Here is a 17,345-nt window from a genome sequence, read left to right on the forward strand (position 1 = left end):
AATTTAGAGTTTGTTCCACGTTTTTTAAATATTAATGAACTTTCAAAAGTAACATAAAAATAATAATAATAATAATTTATGGCGTAAATAAAATATTTTTAATTTTTTTTAATATAAAAATCAAGGGTATTAATGCTGTTTTAAAAATTTCGTAGGTATTTTTTGAAATTTTTTAAAAAGTTGAGGATGTTAACGAAACTATTGAAAGTTTAAAATAAAATAATAATAATAATAATTTATGGTGTAAATAAAATATTTTTAATTTTTTTAAATATAAAAATCAAGGTGTTTTAAAATTTTCGTAGGTATTTTTTGAAATTTTTAAAAAAGTTGAGGATGTTAACGAAACTGTTGAAAGTTTAAAAATATTTTTAAAGCGCTATTAAAAATATTTTTTTAGAATTTTTTAAAAATTTAAGATTATTATTGAGCATTTTTTTTATTAATGTAGCCATAAATTATTCAAATAAGAATGATCAGGATTACAATTAAAATATCTCACACGTATATAAATCACAATTTCGTAACCCTAATAATTTAATACATACGAACTAAGAGTAATAAAAACCCCCAAATAGCTTAGCACGTATCTTAATTCGTTAAGCTAATATAAAACACGTGAACCCGACGAATGTACGAGCGAGACAGGTAAACCAATCCAAACGTCACTTCCTCCGACGGTGAACACAGTAGTTAATTTACAACTGACGACAAACGGTATAACTGATCGAGACAAATTTGTAAGTCGAATAATTAAGTCAGTTCTTAAACCGAGATCGAACACGATCGAACACAATCAATTATTTAAACTAAACTACTATATATAGATTACTTCCATTTATCTCAACAAAAATGATGAAGATATTTCAAAATCTCCGATGATCTTACCAATGTCGGCCATTGATGAACTTGTTGAAGCTCAAGATTTAAGAAGGAAAAAAAGGCCCAAAATCAGTCAAAAGCCCAATTGACAAGGTCAGTAGCGGCACTTGCTTTTGCTTTGGGTAAGGGAAGGGCTCCCCGTTCGGACCTCTTCTCCAAATTCTCTGTATCAAAAAGCAACCATTCCTGTTTACAGACGAGTCGTAGAAGAAGAATTTAAACATCATCTTCTCTGTTGAGATTCAAGATGAGAATGAGACGATGGAATTAGATGAGCCCGTCCGCTGATCTGAGTGTAATTCTTCTTCTTCACTTCTCATTTACCGCTTTTTTCTGTTAATCTTCATACAGGAAGCTTCTCACATGCATAATCCTACTTACTTTCTGAGATTAGCGTTGCTTTTTGTTCACTCTCTCTCTCTTCAGACCTCGTTCTACTCTCTCCTAACTCGAGGTGTGATTTCCCGCTGATTTCCGACAATATATCGGCCTCAAGATCCGGTGTTCTTCGGTAATTCTCGTATTTTCTCTCTCCCGCCACATTTATATAAGAAGTGGAGCTCATTTAGTTCTTTCTTCAGCTGGTTTTATCATGTGAGGGATGATTTTTTTGTTTCTCTATTTTGAATGTTGTTGATGGAGCCGTGTAGAATTGATGATTTTGCTTCTGGGTTTGAAAAACTTGTGTTAGGTTTTCTGAGTGGTGATGAAATGTTTGATTTTCTTTTTGTTGAGATTTCATCGTCGTTTATGGCAGTGGCATTCGGTCATGCGTTCATATTTTTTCGTTTCTTTTTTTTGGGATTGAATGTGCTTAGTAAAATTTCTTTGTAGCTCATATGAAAATCTTTGTTTCGTTGTTTATTTACATTTGTTTTCTGGGCAATTGTTCATTGCGTTGGGTGTTGGAAGTTTAATACTGTTTTGGCGTGTACGGTACAGTTCTTCTATGCTTTCATGTTTGTTTTGATCTTTTTATGGTAATGTATTTGAATATGAGCCACTGTGGACGTAGGATTTTATTCAAGGTTAATTCTTTCTCTGGCATTTCACATGGTTCATTCACGTTTGTTGCATACTAATGCGAACCCTAGAATTGAGAACTTTGCTGTATATTTTGAGCTAAAGGTTTTCCTCTGCAATTACTACGATTCCGACTGTTCTCAGCGCTATCTTATTACTACAGTTGTCATGACTTCATTCAGAAGAATTTGTTCCTTTGTTTTTTTTTTAAAAATTTTTTTACGAAGTGTTCAAGTGTTGTTACTATTTGTTATTGTATGTTAAGTCGCTAACGTAATGATTTCTTGGTGCAGAATATGAGTAGCCTGGTTGAGAGGCTTCGTGTTAGATCAGAACGGAGGCCAGTGTATAATCTCGATGAGTCAGATGACGATTTCGATTATAAGCATAAAAAACCTGGCTCAACGCAGGATAAATTTGAAAAACTAGAGCGGGAAGACAAGGTTTGTGTACTTTTCTTATTTTCTGTAATTCAAGGCTCAGCAGTCTTTTTCTGTCGTATTTCATATGGTTCTTACATAAATAGTTTTTCCTTCTTGTTATTTTTGTCTGAACTAAATTTTAAAGCCCCCTCTTCATATTATATCAACTGCCTGTGAGCCCGATGAAAATGGGACTGTTCTTAGAAACCATTTGTTCATGTCGAGTGGCAGTAGTAAGTGGGACTCACTTATCTATCTCGCTCACAAGCATAACGACCCCTTACCAAGTCACTTTCTCTTTATCGGCTGTACAAATTTACATCAAGGGATGCAAACCTTTTATTAACTGTACGGAAGGACAAAATATTGAATATGTTAAGCCCATTCTTATAAATCTCTCTAGCTTACTCTAATTAGCGAGGACTTCGTTTGTCTTTTTAAAGAAACCAAAATTTCATCGAACAAATGAAAGAACACAAAGACGTATGAAAAAACATAAGATCCCACATCGGTTGGAGAGGGGAACGAAACATTCCTTATAAGGATGTGGAAACCTCTCCCTAGTAGACGGATTTTAAAACCATGAGGTTGACGGCGATATGTAACGGGTCAAAGCGGACAATAATTTGGTAGCGGTAGGTTTGAGCTGTTACACTAAATGTAAGTTATTTTAAGATGCTTATATAAGGGTTATTCCGGATAGTTGTGAACGTCGATTGGCAGCTATCAAGTGGGTGCATAATTTGGTAGAATCCTCTTTTGGAAGGCTTGTCATGCTTTCCCATATCATTTACCGCCAACTTAAGTGGAAGTGATGGTGTTATTCTGTCAATTTTCTAGTCTACTTATTTTATCTCTGTTTGATTTCTGCCGTCCTTTCACTTCCTATGACAGAAAGAAGATGCATGTCAAGCTTGTGGAGAAAGTGAGAATCTTCTCTCTTGTGAAACCTGTACATATGCTTACCATCCTAAATGTCTAGTTCCACCCTTGAAATCGCCTGTCCCTAGCAACTGGAGGTGCCCTGAATGTGTATGATTCCTTTTTCGGAACCTTGAGTCGTTTTTTATGAAGACTTTGTAGCGCTTATTGTCAACCAATTTTTTCTCACATCTATTTACATCTCACAGGTAAGCCCCCTAAGTGATATCGATAAGTTATTGGACTGTGAAATGCGCCCTACTCTTGCTGAAGATAGTGATGCGACAAAGCTCGGTTCAAAGCAAATTTTTGTGAAACAATACCTCGTAAAGTGGAAGGGGTTATCTTATCTACATTGCACATGGTAACTTATTTTGTTATTTTCTTACTGATTCTGCTTTTTTACAGCAATATCTCTGTTTGATGTCTGTTGTCCTTTCACTTCCGGTAGCAGCCCTGGTTTTTCTCGTATCTTTTATTATGTTCCCTTTATTCTTAATTTTCAGGGTGCCCGAGAAAGAATTTATTAGAGCTTTTAAAACTCATCCTCGCTTGAAGACTAAAGTAAACAATTTTCATAAGCAAATGGCATCAAACAACAATGCCGAGGAAGATTATGTTGCTATTCGACCTGAATGGACTACAGTGGACCGGATTCTTGCTTGCAGGTTTATTCTTTTCTTGGTGTTTGTTGCATCAGTTCCATTGTGACTATAATCTTTCAACCATCAGTGCCAATTCGAATCAACAGAATCGTTCGACCTTTTGATTGTTTTTTAATTGATTAAATTTTTTTTTTTCAATGAAATGATCTAACGCATCCGCATTCCTATGTACCCACCCTACACATGTATGATGTTTCTCCTGGTTCTTGTCCAGCATCTTTTATATTATTTCTCCAATGTTGAATATTGAAGTCCTTTATTGTCTGTTTCCAAAAAGTTCCTTAAATCTTTTTATTTCATTCTTTGTTGCAACATTTTATAACGCCCAGGCATTGTGGGGTGGCAAAATGTGACATACCACTATTGTCATTTTTCTTGTCCGTATGCGGCAGTCATATGGTTTCTCTTGTATGGGTATAGATCTCTTTGACGCTTTAAATCACCTGTACTGTATTCCCATTACATGTTATAACCAATTTGAATTAGAATGATGGAGCGAAAACTGAAAACTGATTGACGTGGATGCTGTTTTTCAATGATGTAGGGAAAACGATGAAGAAAAAGAGTATTTGGTGAAATATAAAGAACTTTCATATGATGAATGCTATTGGGAATTTGAATCGGACATCTCTGCCTTTCAGCCCGAAATCGACAAATTCCATAAAATTCAGTCTAGGTCCCGCAAGTCTTCTAATAAGAACAAAAGCATCCATGGTGATGTTGGTGAAGTAAAGAAAAAACAAAAAGAATTCCAACAATATGATTGTAGTCCTGAATTTCTTTCTGGAGGTACATAATTTTGTCCTATATGTTGAAGTGTAGTATATTATATTTTTCTCATGATGATATGATAAGCTGTCCTTTCGATGCAAATGAAGGAACATTACATCCATATCAGCTCGAAGGGTTAAATTTCTTGCGTTTTTCTTGGTCCAAGCAAACTCATGTGATACTTGCTGATGAGATGGGGCTCGGTGAGTTATCGGTTCTCTCAATAAAAAGAAGTGTAAAAAGAGGTTCCATTTGATCTTTAACTTGAAAAAAATCATTTCTACTTGGTTACAGGAAAAACCATACAGAGTATTGCCTTTTTAGCGTCCCTTTATGAAGAGAATTTATCTCCTCACTTGGTGGTTGCTCCATTATCGACGCTTCGAAATTGGGAGCGTGAATTTGCTACATGGGCTCCACATATGAATGTTGTATGTATCTGTTCATTATTAATTCGTCATAATGTTTGTTGCCTTGCATTATGTTAATGTGTTACTTGCTGTAGGTTATGTATGTGGGCTCTGCGCAAGCTCGTGCAGTTATAAGGGAATATGAATTTTTCTTTCCAAAGAATCATAAGAAAGTGAAGAAAAAGAAATCTGGCCTAATTATTACTGAAAGTAAGCAAGATAGAATCAAGTTTGATGTTCTGCTAACGTCATATGAGATGATTAACTTTGATGTGGCAACACTGAAGCCTATAAGATGGCAATCCTTGGTGAGTAATATGTTCTGTTAACACCCATGCTAAGTGTGATGTTCATTTAAGGGATCATAATTGCTAACTTACCATTTTTTCTTATTGTTGATTTTTCTATTAGATTATTGATGAAGGCCATCGACTTAAGAACAAGGATTCAAAATTATTTTCTTCATTGAAACAATTTTCAAGTAACCATCGAGTACTCTTGACTGGAACTCCTCTTCAGGTTTGTTTTAGATCATATTAGTGCATTAAAGATCATATTATTTGATTTTGGATTTCTTATTGCTATTGTATAGCATGACTTACCAGTATGGTAAGGTCGTTCTGTTCTTAGTTCGCTTCTTGGAAAATAAAACGGAAGATGTAGCTAACTCTTTGCCTTTTCATTCTGTTGATGCTGAATTTATTCATCTCAATGCAATGGTGCCATTGGTATTTGCAACCTTCAACATGTTGAAAAAATTTCCAGTTTATTGTTTTGATCTAATTTTTAGCGTTTTTGGTTTGCTTGTTACTTTTTCCTACTATTTTGGCAATTTTTTTTTTCAAAATTTTTATTCTAAAATTACTCCGCTCATTTTAAGGAACAACATGATGTTGAATTAAGTCATACATTTATCTGATGTTCCCATCTCTCAACTTGGCTGTTCATATGTAAATGCATGTAGCCAAATTTGTGAAAAGGGTAAATGCCTGCAGTTTTCTCACAGTTACTCGTGTTTTCATTTCAGAATAATCTCGATGAACTTTTCATGCTGATGCACTTCCTTGACGCTGGGAAGGTTAGTGGGACACTCCAGTCGAATCAGATATATTGCATATGTTGGTTATAAATCATACAAACATGATCAATGAATTTATTAGGATTTGATCACTTATGGATGCCTATATTCTTTCAGTTTGGAAGTCTTGAGGAGTTTCAAGAGGAGTTCAGAGATATCAATCAAGAGGAGCAAATCTTGAGGCTACACAAAATGTTAGCTCCCCATCTCCTGAGAAGTAAGGTTCTTAAACTTTGTCTAGTGATAGTTCAAATGTTCACAAAAATTAAAAAATTTTGACCTTTTTTTTTTTTTTTTTTTTTTTTTTTTTTCTTTTTGCAGTTTAGTTTTTTGAGTTATTAGTTTCACAGCACAAATAGAATATTTTTGTCTCCATTAGTTTGAAATCATTGTGTTTAGAAGTGTTTTTCTCTAACCTTTAATTTCTGGCAGGGGTCAAGAAAGATGTCATGAAGGACCTACCCCCTAAGAAAGAACTTATTTTGCGTGTTGAATTAAGCAGTAAGCAGAAAGAATATTACAAAGCCATTTTAACCCGAAACTATCAAATATTAACTCGCCGTGGTGGTGCACAGGTAAGGCTGCAAGTTCACCGTCTACAATTTTTTCCTTTTCTATTTGATAATTATAAGATTGTTGAAGTTTAAAACATTTCCATCAGATTTCTCTTATCAATGTCGTTATGGAATTGCGGAAGCTCTGTTGTCATGCTTACATGTTAGAAGGAGTTGAACCTGATATAGACGATGCTGAAGAAGCGTACAAGTAATTTTCTACCTCGATCTTCAGCCTTCCATGTTAAATAGTTAGATTCGCATATATAAATTTATGATTTTTTCCATATTCGTAGAGCGAATGCTAGTTATTTATGGAATTTGAATTCCTATTGGTTAATTTTGTACTACTGTATTTAACTTGACAGACAGCTTTTGGAAACTTCCGGGAAGTTGCATTTGTTGGATAAGATGATGGTGAGACTTAAAGAACAAGGTCATAGAGTTCTCATATATTCACAGTTTCAACACATGTTGGACTTGCTAGAAGACTATTGCTGTTACAAGGTAAGAAAAAGCAGTAGCGATTCTTATTGAAGAGAAAGGAAGACTGCTATTCTTTTGAGTATAGGTCTGATCGGTATGATTGTTTTATGGGTCAGAAATGGCACTATGAAAGAATTGATGGCAAGGTTTGTGGAGCTGAAAGACAAATTCGAATAGATCGATTCAATGCCAAGGGTTCCTCCAGATTTTGTTTTCTGCTTTCTACTCGAGCTGGGGGTCTGGGAATAAATCTTGCAACTGCTGACACCGTAATCATATATGACAGGTGTGATAATCTTCTCATTTTATATTTCATAGTTCAGAAAATACGTTAGCTGTGATTTGCCAGAGGTGAATGCTTAAGAAGTGAGGTGCTTGGCTTCTCCCGACATCACTGATCGATGTTACTACAGTTTAGTAGTTGCTTGGAATACTGAATAAAAAAATGCCTTGGTTCCAATATTTTTTGATTGGTCAAGCTAATCATTTGGATGATTAACATGTCAATGCATATGATTATTACCGAACAGTGAAAAACCTTTTTGTGGTTTTTGATGAGTTTTCACTCAACCAGCTTTATTAACCAATATCATTCTACTAATGTCTATTTGTAGTGATTGGAATCCCCATGCTGATCTACAGGCTATGGCTAGAGCTCACCGACTTGGGCAAACTAACAAGGTCTTGAATTTTCTCTTTTGGAATGTTTTGTGGCATACAGCTGCTGTTCACTGTTTTTACTCGGGAGCTTGGTTTGATGTTGCAGGTAATGATTTATCGGTTAGTAACACGAGGGACCATTGAAGAAAGGATGATGCAGATGACAAAGAAGAAGATGGTTTTAGAGCATTTAGTCGTCGGAAGGCTGAAGGCTCAGAACATCAATCAGGTATACAAATTCTATAATATGTGTAGTTTTACTTTAACAAAGAAGCACTTTGTATTCTTGTTCTTGAGTTTTACTGAACATTTTGCCTATCTCATTTCATTTCAGGAAGAGCTAGATGATATTATAAGGTATGGCTCAAAGGAATTATTTGCTGATGAGAATGATGAGGCAGGGAAATCTCGTCAAATTCATTATGATGATGCTGCGATAGAAAGGTAACTTTTAATTCCGTTAGTTTAAACAATAACTATCGATATGCTTGTTATTAAATCTTATGCATAACATTGTTCGCAGATTGCTGGATCGTGATCAAATTAGAGACGAAGAAGCAACCATGGATGACGAAGAGGATGATGAATTTCTGAAGGCCTTTAAGGTTTTATTTACACTAATTATTTTCTCGTGCATTCATAAAGATTTGTTAGTTGAACTGCGTATTCGAGGTATTGTCATTGTGTTATTATGCCTTTCAGATAACAGTATTTGTTTGAAATTTATGGAGCCAGCATGCAAATTGGGAAGGAGAAGCATGACATTTATATACCCTTTTATTCACTTGTCGGATTTCTCATTTAATCTACGTTTGGCATGCCTTTTAAAATATTTATGGATGATTACAGATATTTTTTTTTTTTTTAAAAGTTGACATGGTTTGGTTAAATTTTTTTATGTTCAAAAGCACTTTCGAGAAATTCTGAAAACAGATTAAAGACAAACAAAATCGCTTCACTTGAGAAACAATTTTTTCGAAAGGGGTATGCCAAACAAACACTGATAACAATACGAGGCAACCCAGTTTTATAACGTGAAATCTCTCTGAGAACTGTTTTTTGCATGCGGAATGCTTACAACATTTGCTTCACTTTTGTGTTCATTTTCATTTTGTGAGTGATGCAGACCTAATTATATGCTGTAGGTGGCAAATTTTGAGTATATCGACGAGGTAGAAGCTGCAGCAGAAGAGGCAGCCAAAAGGGCATCCATGGAAAGTAAGCCTGTTGCAAGCAACTTGGAAAGAGCTAGCTATTGGGAAGAGTTGTTGAAGGACAAATATGAAGTGCATAAGGTAGAAGAGTTCAATGCTTTGGGTAAAGGAAAGAGGAGCCGGAAACAGGTCAGTCAGATATGATATGATTGTTGTATATGTGGTTATAATCAATGCAATTCCTACAAAACGTGCCACGTTCTTCAAGTTGTAAAATAGCTGTTCTCTCTCCTGGACCCTCCTCGGAAACATTACTATAAGTGCGGTTGTGAAACATTACTATTATGCTCCATTTAACTTGATTGAAATTTAAAATGTTCGTCGTTCATCGGTTTGTTTCAAATAGTGTTTTTGAGTCATTACTGATTGAAGTTTGGGTGATTTGAACCTTGAAATCCATTTAGATGGTATCTGTTGAAGAAGACGACCTCGCTGGACTAGAAGATGTAAGCTCCGAGGGTGAGGATGATAACTATGAAGCTGATTTGACTGACGGTGAAGCAAATTCAACTGGTATTCCTTCTGTGAAAAAGCCTTATCGGAGGAAATCTCGCGGTATAATTCCAATTTGCTCCCGTTTACTCTGATTATTTGATAATCCCTTAATTTATTGATCTTGACTCTTCATGGTTCGATTTCCAGTGGATAGCACTGAGCCACTTCCCTTAATGGAAGGGGAAGGAAGAGCATTCAGAGTTCTTGGTTTCAACCAAAATCAAAGGGCTGCATTTGTGCAAATTTTAATGAGGTTCTTGCCAACTTTTGTGCTTTATTTTTTATTTTTTCTGTCCCTGATTCCCGATTTGTCTTTAACCCCGTAAGTGTTTTACGTTGCCTACTTTCTCGTGTTTGTAAATGAAGCTTTACCAATATTTTCATTGTTAGCGTTTCTATGCTGTCAAGTGATAACAGTTGATTTACACGACACAGGTTTGGCGTCGGGGACTTTGACTGGAAGGAGTTTAATTCTCGTATGAAGCAGAAGACTTATGAAGAAATAAAGGAGTAAGTGCTGTAGAGCAACTATTTTTTGTTTCTTGTTCATTTTTTTTGGAAAAAACAAGTAGAAACATGTTTATAACCCTTTATTGTTTGTTGTTCTCTGAAATTTAAATTAAAACGTAAAAGTTATATATTAAAATAAGTTTTTTTTTTAAAAAAAGTTAAATATCGAAAAATTCAAGGTCATATTTATTTAATAGATATTTATGAAGCATTTTAGAAGTAAAAAAGATAATATTATGAATGTTTGATGTGTTGATTTACAACCATTACTTTTTGTTCAGATATGGGACTCTTTTCTTATCTCACATTGCTGAAGATATCACTGACTCCCCCAACTTTTCGGGTATTGTATCCTCAACACTTGTTTTGTGTAAAAAAAACAAAGCTTTCATGAAAAAAAGAAAAGAAAAATACATATACATACATACATATATATATATACATACATATATATATATATATACATACATATATATATATATATACATACATATATATATATATATACATACATATATATATATATATACATACATATATATATATATATATATATATATATATATATGTATGTATGTATGTATGTATATGTATGTATGTATGTATGTATATATGTATGTATATATGTGATATACGACGGTTTTATATGAGAACTCCCTAGCTAATAATTAAGAGGAAAAAAAGTGATATTTGGAATCTCGACGTTAATGCAGACTTAAAATGAAGCTTTAACATGCACAAGGCTTCAAATCTCGTGCATCCTTTGATGCTTTGTCTTTAACTGTTTCTGCATTTTAATTTTTTTGTGGGATACTAATATTTTAATATTCTACATGATGTTCCGTTTAGATGGTGTTCCTAAAGAAGGACTCAGAATACAAGATGTGCTGATCAGAATTGCAGTTATACTCTTGATAAGGGATAAAGTAAGCTTTGATATGTTAACTGTTTTATTGTTGTAATTCCTTGTACTTCAGCATGAAGATCTACTGGGTATCTATTCTTCAAATTATGAACTATTTTGAGGCATTCGCTTTTCTCTAAGGATGGAAATGTGGCTTAAATGCTATGCAGTCGCCTTTTCAAGGGAATGCATAAAACTATAGATTAACTACAGACGTGTTTTAAAACTTTGAGGGGAAGCTCATAAAGGAAAGCCCAAAGAGGACAATATCTACTAACGGTGGGCTTGGGCTGTTACAAATGGTATCAGAACCAGTCACTGGACAGTGTGCCAGTGAGGACGTGGAGCCCCGGAGGGGATGGATTGTGAGATCCCACATCGGTTGGAGAGAGAACGAAGCATTCTTTATAAGGGTGTGGAAACCTCTTCCTAACTGACACGTTTTAGAACCTTGAGGGAAAGTCTAGAAGGGAAAGCCCAAAGAGGATAGTATCTGCTAGCGGTTGGCTTGAGCGGTTACAGAAACTATAAAATTAACCCTCTGGAGGATTTACTTGGCTGGAAATAATGAATATAGTTTTAACTTGAAGGGGAAAAGGTTGGGGGTTGATGAATGAATTAGCCAAATTCCATGGCTCTTTTTGAGACGGAGTATAACTACTATAGATTGTCTGTAATCAGAGGGTTCTTGTATGATTCTTTGGGGATTTTGTTCTTATAGTAATCTTTTTACATATTTTTTGCCAATGCATGTTTACTTATGTGATCATTTTTTGTTCTTTTTGGTGGAATTATAGGCAAAATTTGTCCCAGAAAATCTGAATGCTCCACTTTTCACAGACGACATTTTATCTCGTTACCCCGGACTTAAAGGTGGAAAACATTGGAAGGAAGAACATGATAGATTGTTGCTACTTGCTGTTCTGAAGTATGGATTTTCACTAATTTGTTTCATTCCTTCAGATTGATGACTTGATTTTGTATTACTACTATGACAAAGGGTTATCAATTCATAGGTTTCCACAAATATGTCTGCTAGATTCATACTTGAAATTTTAAAGCTTTGATCTTCAAGCACTAATCTTCAAATCTTCTCCTATCTCAAGGCATGGCTACGGTAGATGGCAAGCGATTATTGACGACAAGGACCTCAAGATTCAAGAGGTGATTTGTCTGGAGTTGAATCTCCCTGTCATTAACCTACCTGTTCCTGGACAAACCGGTTCGCTTGTTCCGAATGGTGGAAACACGTCAAATACTGAAGCAACTGGTAGCGAGTCCAGAGAAAAGGAAAACGGCGGTGGAAACGATGCTGCCTCTGATGTGCAGGGAGGAGGAACTGATACTGCTAACCAATCCCAGTTATATCAAGATTCGTCTATATATTATCATTTTAGAGATATGCAGAGACGACAGGTTGAATTCGTCAAGAAAAGGGTGCTCCTCTTGGAAAAAGGGCTGAATGCAGAGTACCAGAAAGAATACTTTGTAAGTTTTAAACTCCAAGGCATTAGTGTGGTCACAGGTTTTCAAAATATGGACTGCATTGAATGCCCGCCATAATCACTGGCGTTGCGTCCGCATGTTATTTATGGAACCTTGAACTGAACAAGAGATTCTAGTTCAAAGTTCAAGTCATTGAAAGGTTAAAAGATATTTGTGAGATCCCACGTTGGTTGGAGAGGAGAACGAAGAATTCCTTACAAGGGCGTGGAAACCTCTCCCTATTAGACGCTTTTTAAAACCTTGAGGGGAAGTCTAGAAGGAAAAATCCAAAGAGAACAATATCTGCTAGCGGTGGGTCTGGATAGTTACAAATGGTATCAGAGCTAGACATCGAGTAGTATGCCAATGACTACGTTGGGCCCGTAAAGGGGTGGATTGTGAGATCCCACATTCGTTGGAGAGGGGAACAAAGCATTCTTTATAAAAGTGAAACCTCTCCATATTAGATGCGTTTTAAAACCTTGAGGGGAAGCTCATAAGGGAAAAACCAAAGAGGATAATATCAGCTAGCGGCAGGCTTGAGCTGTTACAACATTTGTCGTGGTCCATCTTAGAAAATTTCATTATTGACTCTTTTTAGCTTGATTATCGACTCTATATTAAATTGTTGGGTTTTAGATATCATTGTATCAAATCAGTTTTCTTGATTCTTTTTTTTTTCTTCTTTCCTCCTCTCTTCTCTCAGGGCGATACGAAGGCAAATGAAATGACAAGTGAAGATATTGAGAATGAATCCAAGGTTTCGAATGTGCCAGGTCCTAGCTCTATGGAGACTGATACTCAAAAGAAGGATCAGTTGCCTCAAGTAGAACCAATTTGTAAGCGTCTTTTCTTTAATAATTGGTTACTTACGAATAGCATTCATAACTTCGTTATACTATGGTTTAAACTTGCTTGAAAATAAATCATCATAGGTTGGCTCAACAAGTACCATGAGCATAATAAAGAGTTCATGCTAGGGCAGCTACCTACTTAAAATTTAACATTTTACGAATTTCTGTAACAACCAAATGTAGTAGGGTTAGACGGTTGTCTTGTGAGATTAGTCTAGGTGCGCACAAGGTGACTCAAATACTCACGGATTTCTAAGATTTTTTTTCAAGTGTTTGAGATTTCGCTGTATACGCTGTGGTGTTTGGGTGTGAGGTCCCACATTAGTTGGAAAGGGGAACGAATCATTCCTTATAAGGTCGTGGAAACTTCTCCCTAATAGATGTGTTTTAAAACAGTGAGACCGATGGTGATACGTAACGGGCCAAAGCAGACAATATTTGCTAGCTATGGGCTTGGGTTGTTACAAATGGTCACAGAGCCAGACACCGGGTGGTGTGTGAGCGAGGACGCTGACTCCCAATGAAGGTGGATTGTGAGACCTCACATTGGTTGAGAAGGGGAACGAATCATTCTTTATAGTGGAAACCTCTCCCTAGTAGATGCGTTTTAAAATTGTGAGGCCGCCGATGATACGTAATGCTAGCGGTGGGTTTGGGCCGTTAAGTTGGGATATACAGATATATTTTGTATAGCACATTTGGAATACAATGATGATGGTTGAAAAAATCCTTTTTAGAACCTTGCCTTTTGTCGAAAAATCCAGGATTCTTTGGTATCAAACTATTTTGCCTTGTGCAGCTTCAGAAGAAACTTCTACTGCTTGTGATGACAATCCTGATAGATTAGAATTAAGTCGGCTTTACAATGAGGTAATTCTTTTCGTTTCTTTTCTCTATAAAACCGATAACGGCGTTCATCTGTGAACGTTTCTTCACAAATCTCCGTCTCGACTTTTAAATATATCATCGTTTTCTTAGCAGATGTGCAAGGTTTTGGATGAAAATTGCAAAGAGCTGGTCCATGCACCCTCTGGGAGCCACCATGCAGCTTCTGACTTGAAAAATAACCTCCTCCCCTTAGAGAAGATTTTTGACGACGTGGACCGAATTCTTTCTTCACAGTCAAACCCCATTAACGAACAACCAACTTCGGTTTCTGATCCACAACCCGTTGTCGTTGAATCACCGAGCACCGATTTGGGTCTTAAACCATCACTTGCAGATCCAGACAGTGAAAAGGATGCTGTTGTCACAGAAATGGAGATAGATCCTGCAAAAGATTCAGAATCGAAAAAAGAAAGCGACAGGTTGATGCCAATAGACCTTGATCTCATTGACGAAAAGTCTGAACCATCTGCTGAAGTAGAAATTCCCGAATCATCTGCTCGTGTTCCAGCTTCCGATGATCCATGCCCAGATCAGCCAGATTCTACACCTCTACCGGAGAAACATAGCGTCGTTGATGAAATGGAAGTTGAAGCGAGCAAGGACATCGCTTCACCAGAATATAACGAGGAAGGTAACCCGCAGGTGATCGTGTTAGATGATTAGAGAAAAACAAGCAATTCAGCAATGTAAGAATTATAACGTTGTAAAAGGAAAGAAAAATATTAACTACAATGAATAATACGATCTCCCAGTGAACAAACAGCTAGGAAATTCTCCAACAGTAATGTTTTGAAGATCTATTTGATTTTCTTTAATTTTCTATTCAACTCAAATATTATAATTATTATGCTATTATTTTAGGTGAAGAAAGCTAAGGTACAAAAATATATGTCAATTATTCATCTAATTGTCAAGATATTGTCTGTATAGAAACGGTGCTCCGAGGTTAGCTTAGGCGGGTTAGATTCAACTCAATTGGTCGGGTTGTAAATTTTTTCAATCTAAACTACCTTTATTAAATAATAAACCTAACCTACTTTAGACGAGACCGATTGTATGGCTAAGATGACTTGCAAGATGACTTGCTTAGAATTGATTTGGATTGTTCGAGTCATTTATTTAATTTTTTTTTAATAAAATAAAATGTTAGTTCGTAAAAACATTTATTTTTTTTAATCATGTTAGAGATAATAATTTTAAAAAATATTGTACCATAAATCAAAATGTATTTTTTAAAACTAATTCTTCTCATAAAATTTTTATTTATTCCAATCTAATCTAATTTAAATAAATTCATAATCCAATATTTTTTAATAGCGCATGATCAATAATAAGAATCACTACGAAATTGATTATAGTTTAATAATTAAAATATTTTTACGTTTATTTATTTATTTTTTTTTTTCGTGATGACAGAGATGAACATAAACCACGAATTTAGTATCGATTTTGTGTGCGGGTTTGAAGTCCCCAACAAATATTCTTCCTTTACTTCATTAAAGACACTATAAATAGAGGTAGCCCCTAATTTTTTAGTGTATTTAAGCTTTAACAATTAGGCTATTATAATGGAGGCACCCAACTCCCTTTCTCTTCCACTACTCAAATTCAACAAACATGTCTGGTCGGTTTGGCTTCATTATGAAGCCACTAAACTCTATTCTCCCATATTTCTCCTTCAATAAATATCATTCTTTACTCAACCCTCTCGAAGAGTAGTTTTACACTGACTAATTAAAGAGAAGATCGTGAACTTATAAGTAAGGAACATCATCTCCATTAGTATGAGACATTTTGACGAAGCCTCTAGCCCCGTTATTCAAAAAATATTTTAGAAAACAGGGACAAAGAAAGTTTTAGAAAACGTTCGAAAATCAGCCGTATTCAAACTAGCAAGTAACTAAACAACATCCACAGCTTTGATGGCGTATATATAACCTATGGATAGGAAGAATTCACGCCTCTTCATTATATCATCTGGGTGTATATAAAAACGAGATTTTTATACATATTCCAACTAATATACCCTAAAACTCTTATGTTCATCATGTAATATCATCTGGGTGTACGTAAAAACGAGATTTTTATACATATTTGAAGTGATATACCCTAAAATTGTTATGTTCATCATGTAATATGATGTGGGTATAGGTAAAAATGAGATTTTTATGCACATTTGAGCTGATATACCATAAAGTTCCTATCTTTTATCATTTCTTTCATGTGGGTGTATGAAATTTTATGTACATTTCAACTCATATATATATATATATATGTCAAAGGAGGAATTTGAAAAGGAAAAGAATGGAGGGCAGAGAAAAGTAGAGAGCAGAATATGAGGCTAAGTGTTGGGAAAGTTGGAGACATGAACAGACATCTGTGAGCTTCAAATCCACGCTTGTTTTTGCTTTCCCACACACAAAATACCAACTCAAATATCCTTTCCAAGCCATTCCAAGCTTAGCCAACCTGTTTTCTTTCAATCACTTCAACCCCACACATTCATCTCCCTTTGCCTCATATCAATACCTTTGCCTTTTGCTTTTCTTCTACGTGACATCTCACATCGGTTGGACAGGGGAGGAAATCTCTTTCTAGTAGACGCGTTTTAGAACCGTGAGGTTGATGGCGATACGTAACGGGCCAAAATGAATGATATATGCTAGTGGTGGGCTTGGATTGTTACACGTTGGGCTCCTAAGGGGGTGGATTGCGAGATCTCACCTCCATTAAAGAGGGGAATGAAACATTCCTTGTAAGAGTGTGGAAATCTCTCCCTAGTAGACGCGTTTTAAAATCATGAGGCTGATGCTATACGTAGCGGGTCATAGCGGACAATATTTGCTAGAGGTGAGCTTTGACTGTTACTAATGGTATCAGAGCCCGACATTGGGCGGTGTGCCAGCAAGGATACTGGCCCCGAAGGGGGTGAATTGTAAGATCCCACGTCGGTTGGAGAGGGAAACGAAACATTCCTTAGAAAGGTGTGAGAACCTTTCCCTAGTAGACGCGTTTTAAAATTGTAAGGCTAACGACGATACATAATAGGCCAAAGCAGATAATATCTGCTAGCGATGGGCATGAACTATTACATTCTATCATATAGAAATAGGTTTATATGGG

At 35.7% G+C, this 17,345-nt stretch overlaps 1 protein-coding gene across 1 annotated transcript; it reads left to right on the forward strand.

The window, feature by feature from the left end:
• Positions 1–995: 995 nt before the first annotated feature.
• On the forward strand, positions 996–15,049 carry PKL (chromatin remodeling factor CHD3 (PICKLE)). The gene is made up of 32 exons (XM_023668250.2): positions 996–1,177; positions 1,309–1,393; positions 2,199–2,348; positions 3,222–3,359; positions 3,458–3,612; positions 3,755–3,916; positions 4,458–4,702; positions 4,792–4,887; positions 4,979–5,115; positions 5,190–5,402; positions 5,506–5,613; positions 6,122–6,172; positions 6,290–6,389; positions 6,605–6,747; positions 6,834–6,937; positions 7,095–7,233; positions 7,329–7,498; positions 7,827–7,893; positions 7,979–8,101; positions 8,207–8,316; positions 8,396–8,477; positions 9,018–9,215; positions 9,491–9,641; positions 9,729–9,834; positions 10,017–10,091; positions 10,373–10,434; positions 10,941–11,017; positions 11,793–11,923; positions 12,102–12,483; positions 13,187–13,319; positions 14,134–14,204; positions 14,316–15,049. The coding sequence occupies exons 3-32, from the start codon at positions 2,202–2,204 to the stop codon at positions 14,883–14,885; spliced, it is 4,446 nt and encodes a 1,481-aa protein (XP_023524018.2). The 5' UTR covers positions 996–1,177; positions 1,309–1,393; positions 2,199–2,201; the 3' UTR covers positions 14,886–15,049.
• The last annotated feature ends 2,296 nt before the right edge of the window (positions 15,050–17,345 follow it).

The sequence above is a fragment of the Cucurbita pepo genome, chromosome 2, assembly GCF_057944985.1.
Source record: "Cucurbita pepo subsp. pepo isolate OVF chromosome 2, ASM5794498v1, whole genome shotgun sequence".
Taxonomy (NCBI): Eukaryota; Viridiplantae; Streptophyta; class Magnoliopsida; order Cucurbitales; family Cucurbitaceae; genus Cucurbita; species Cucurbita pepo.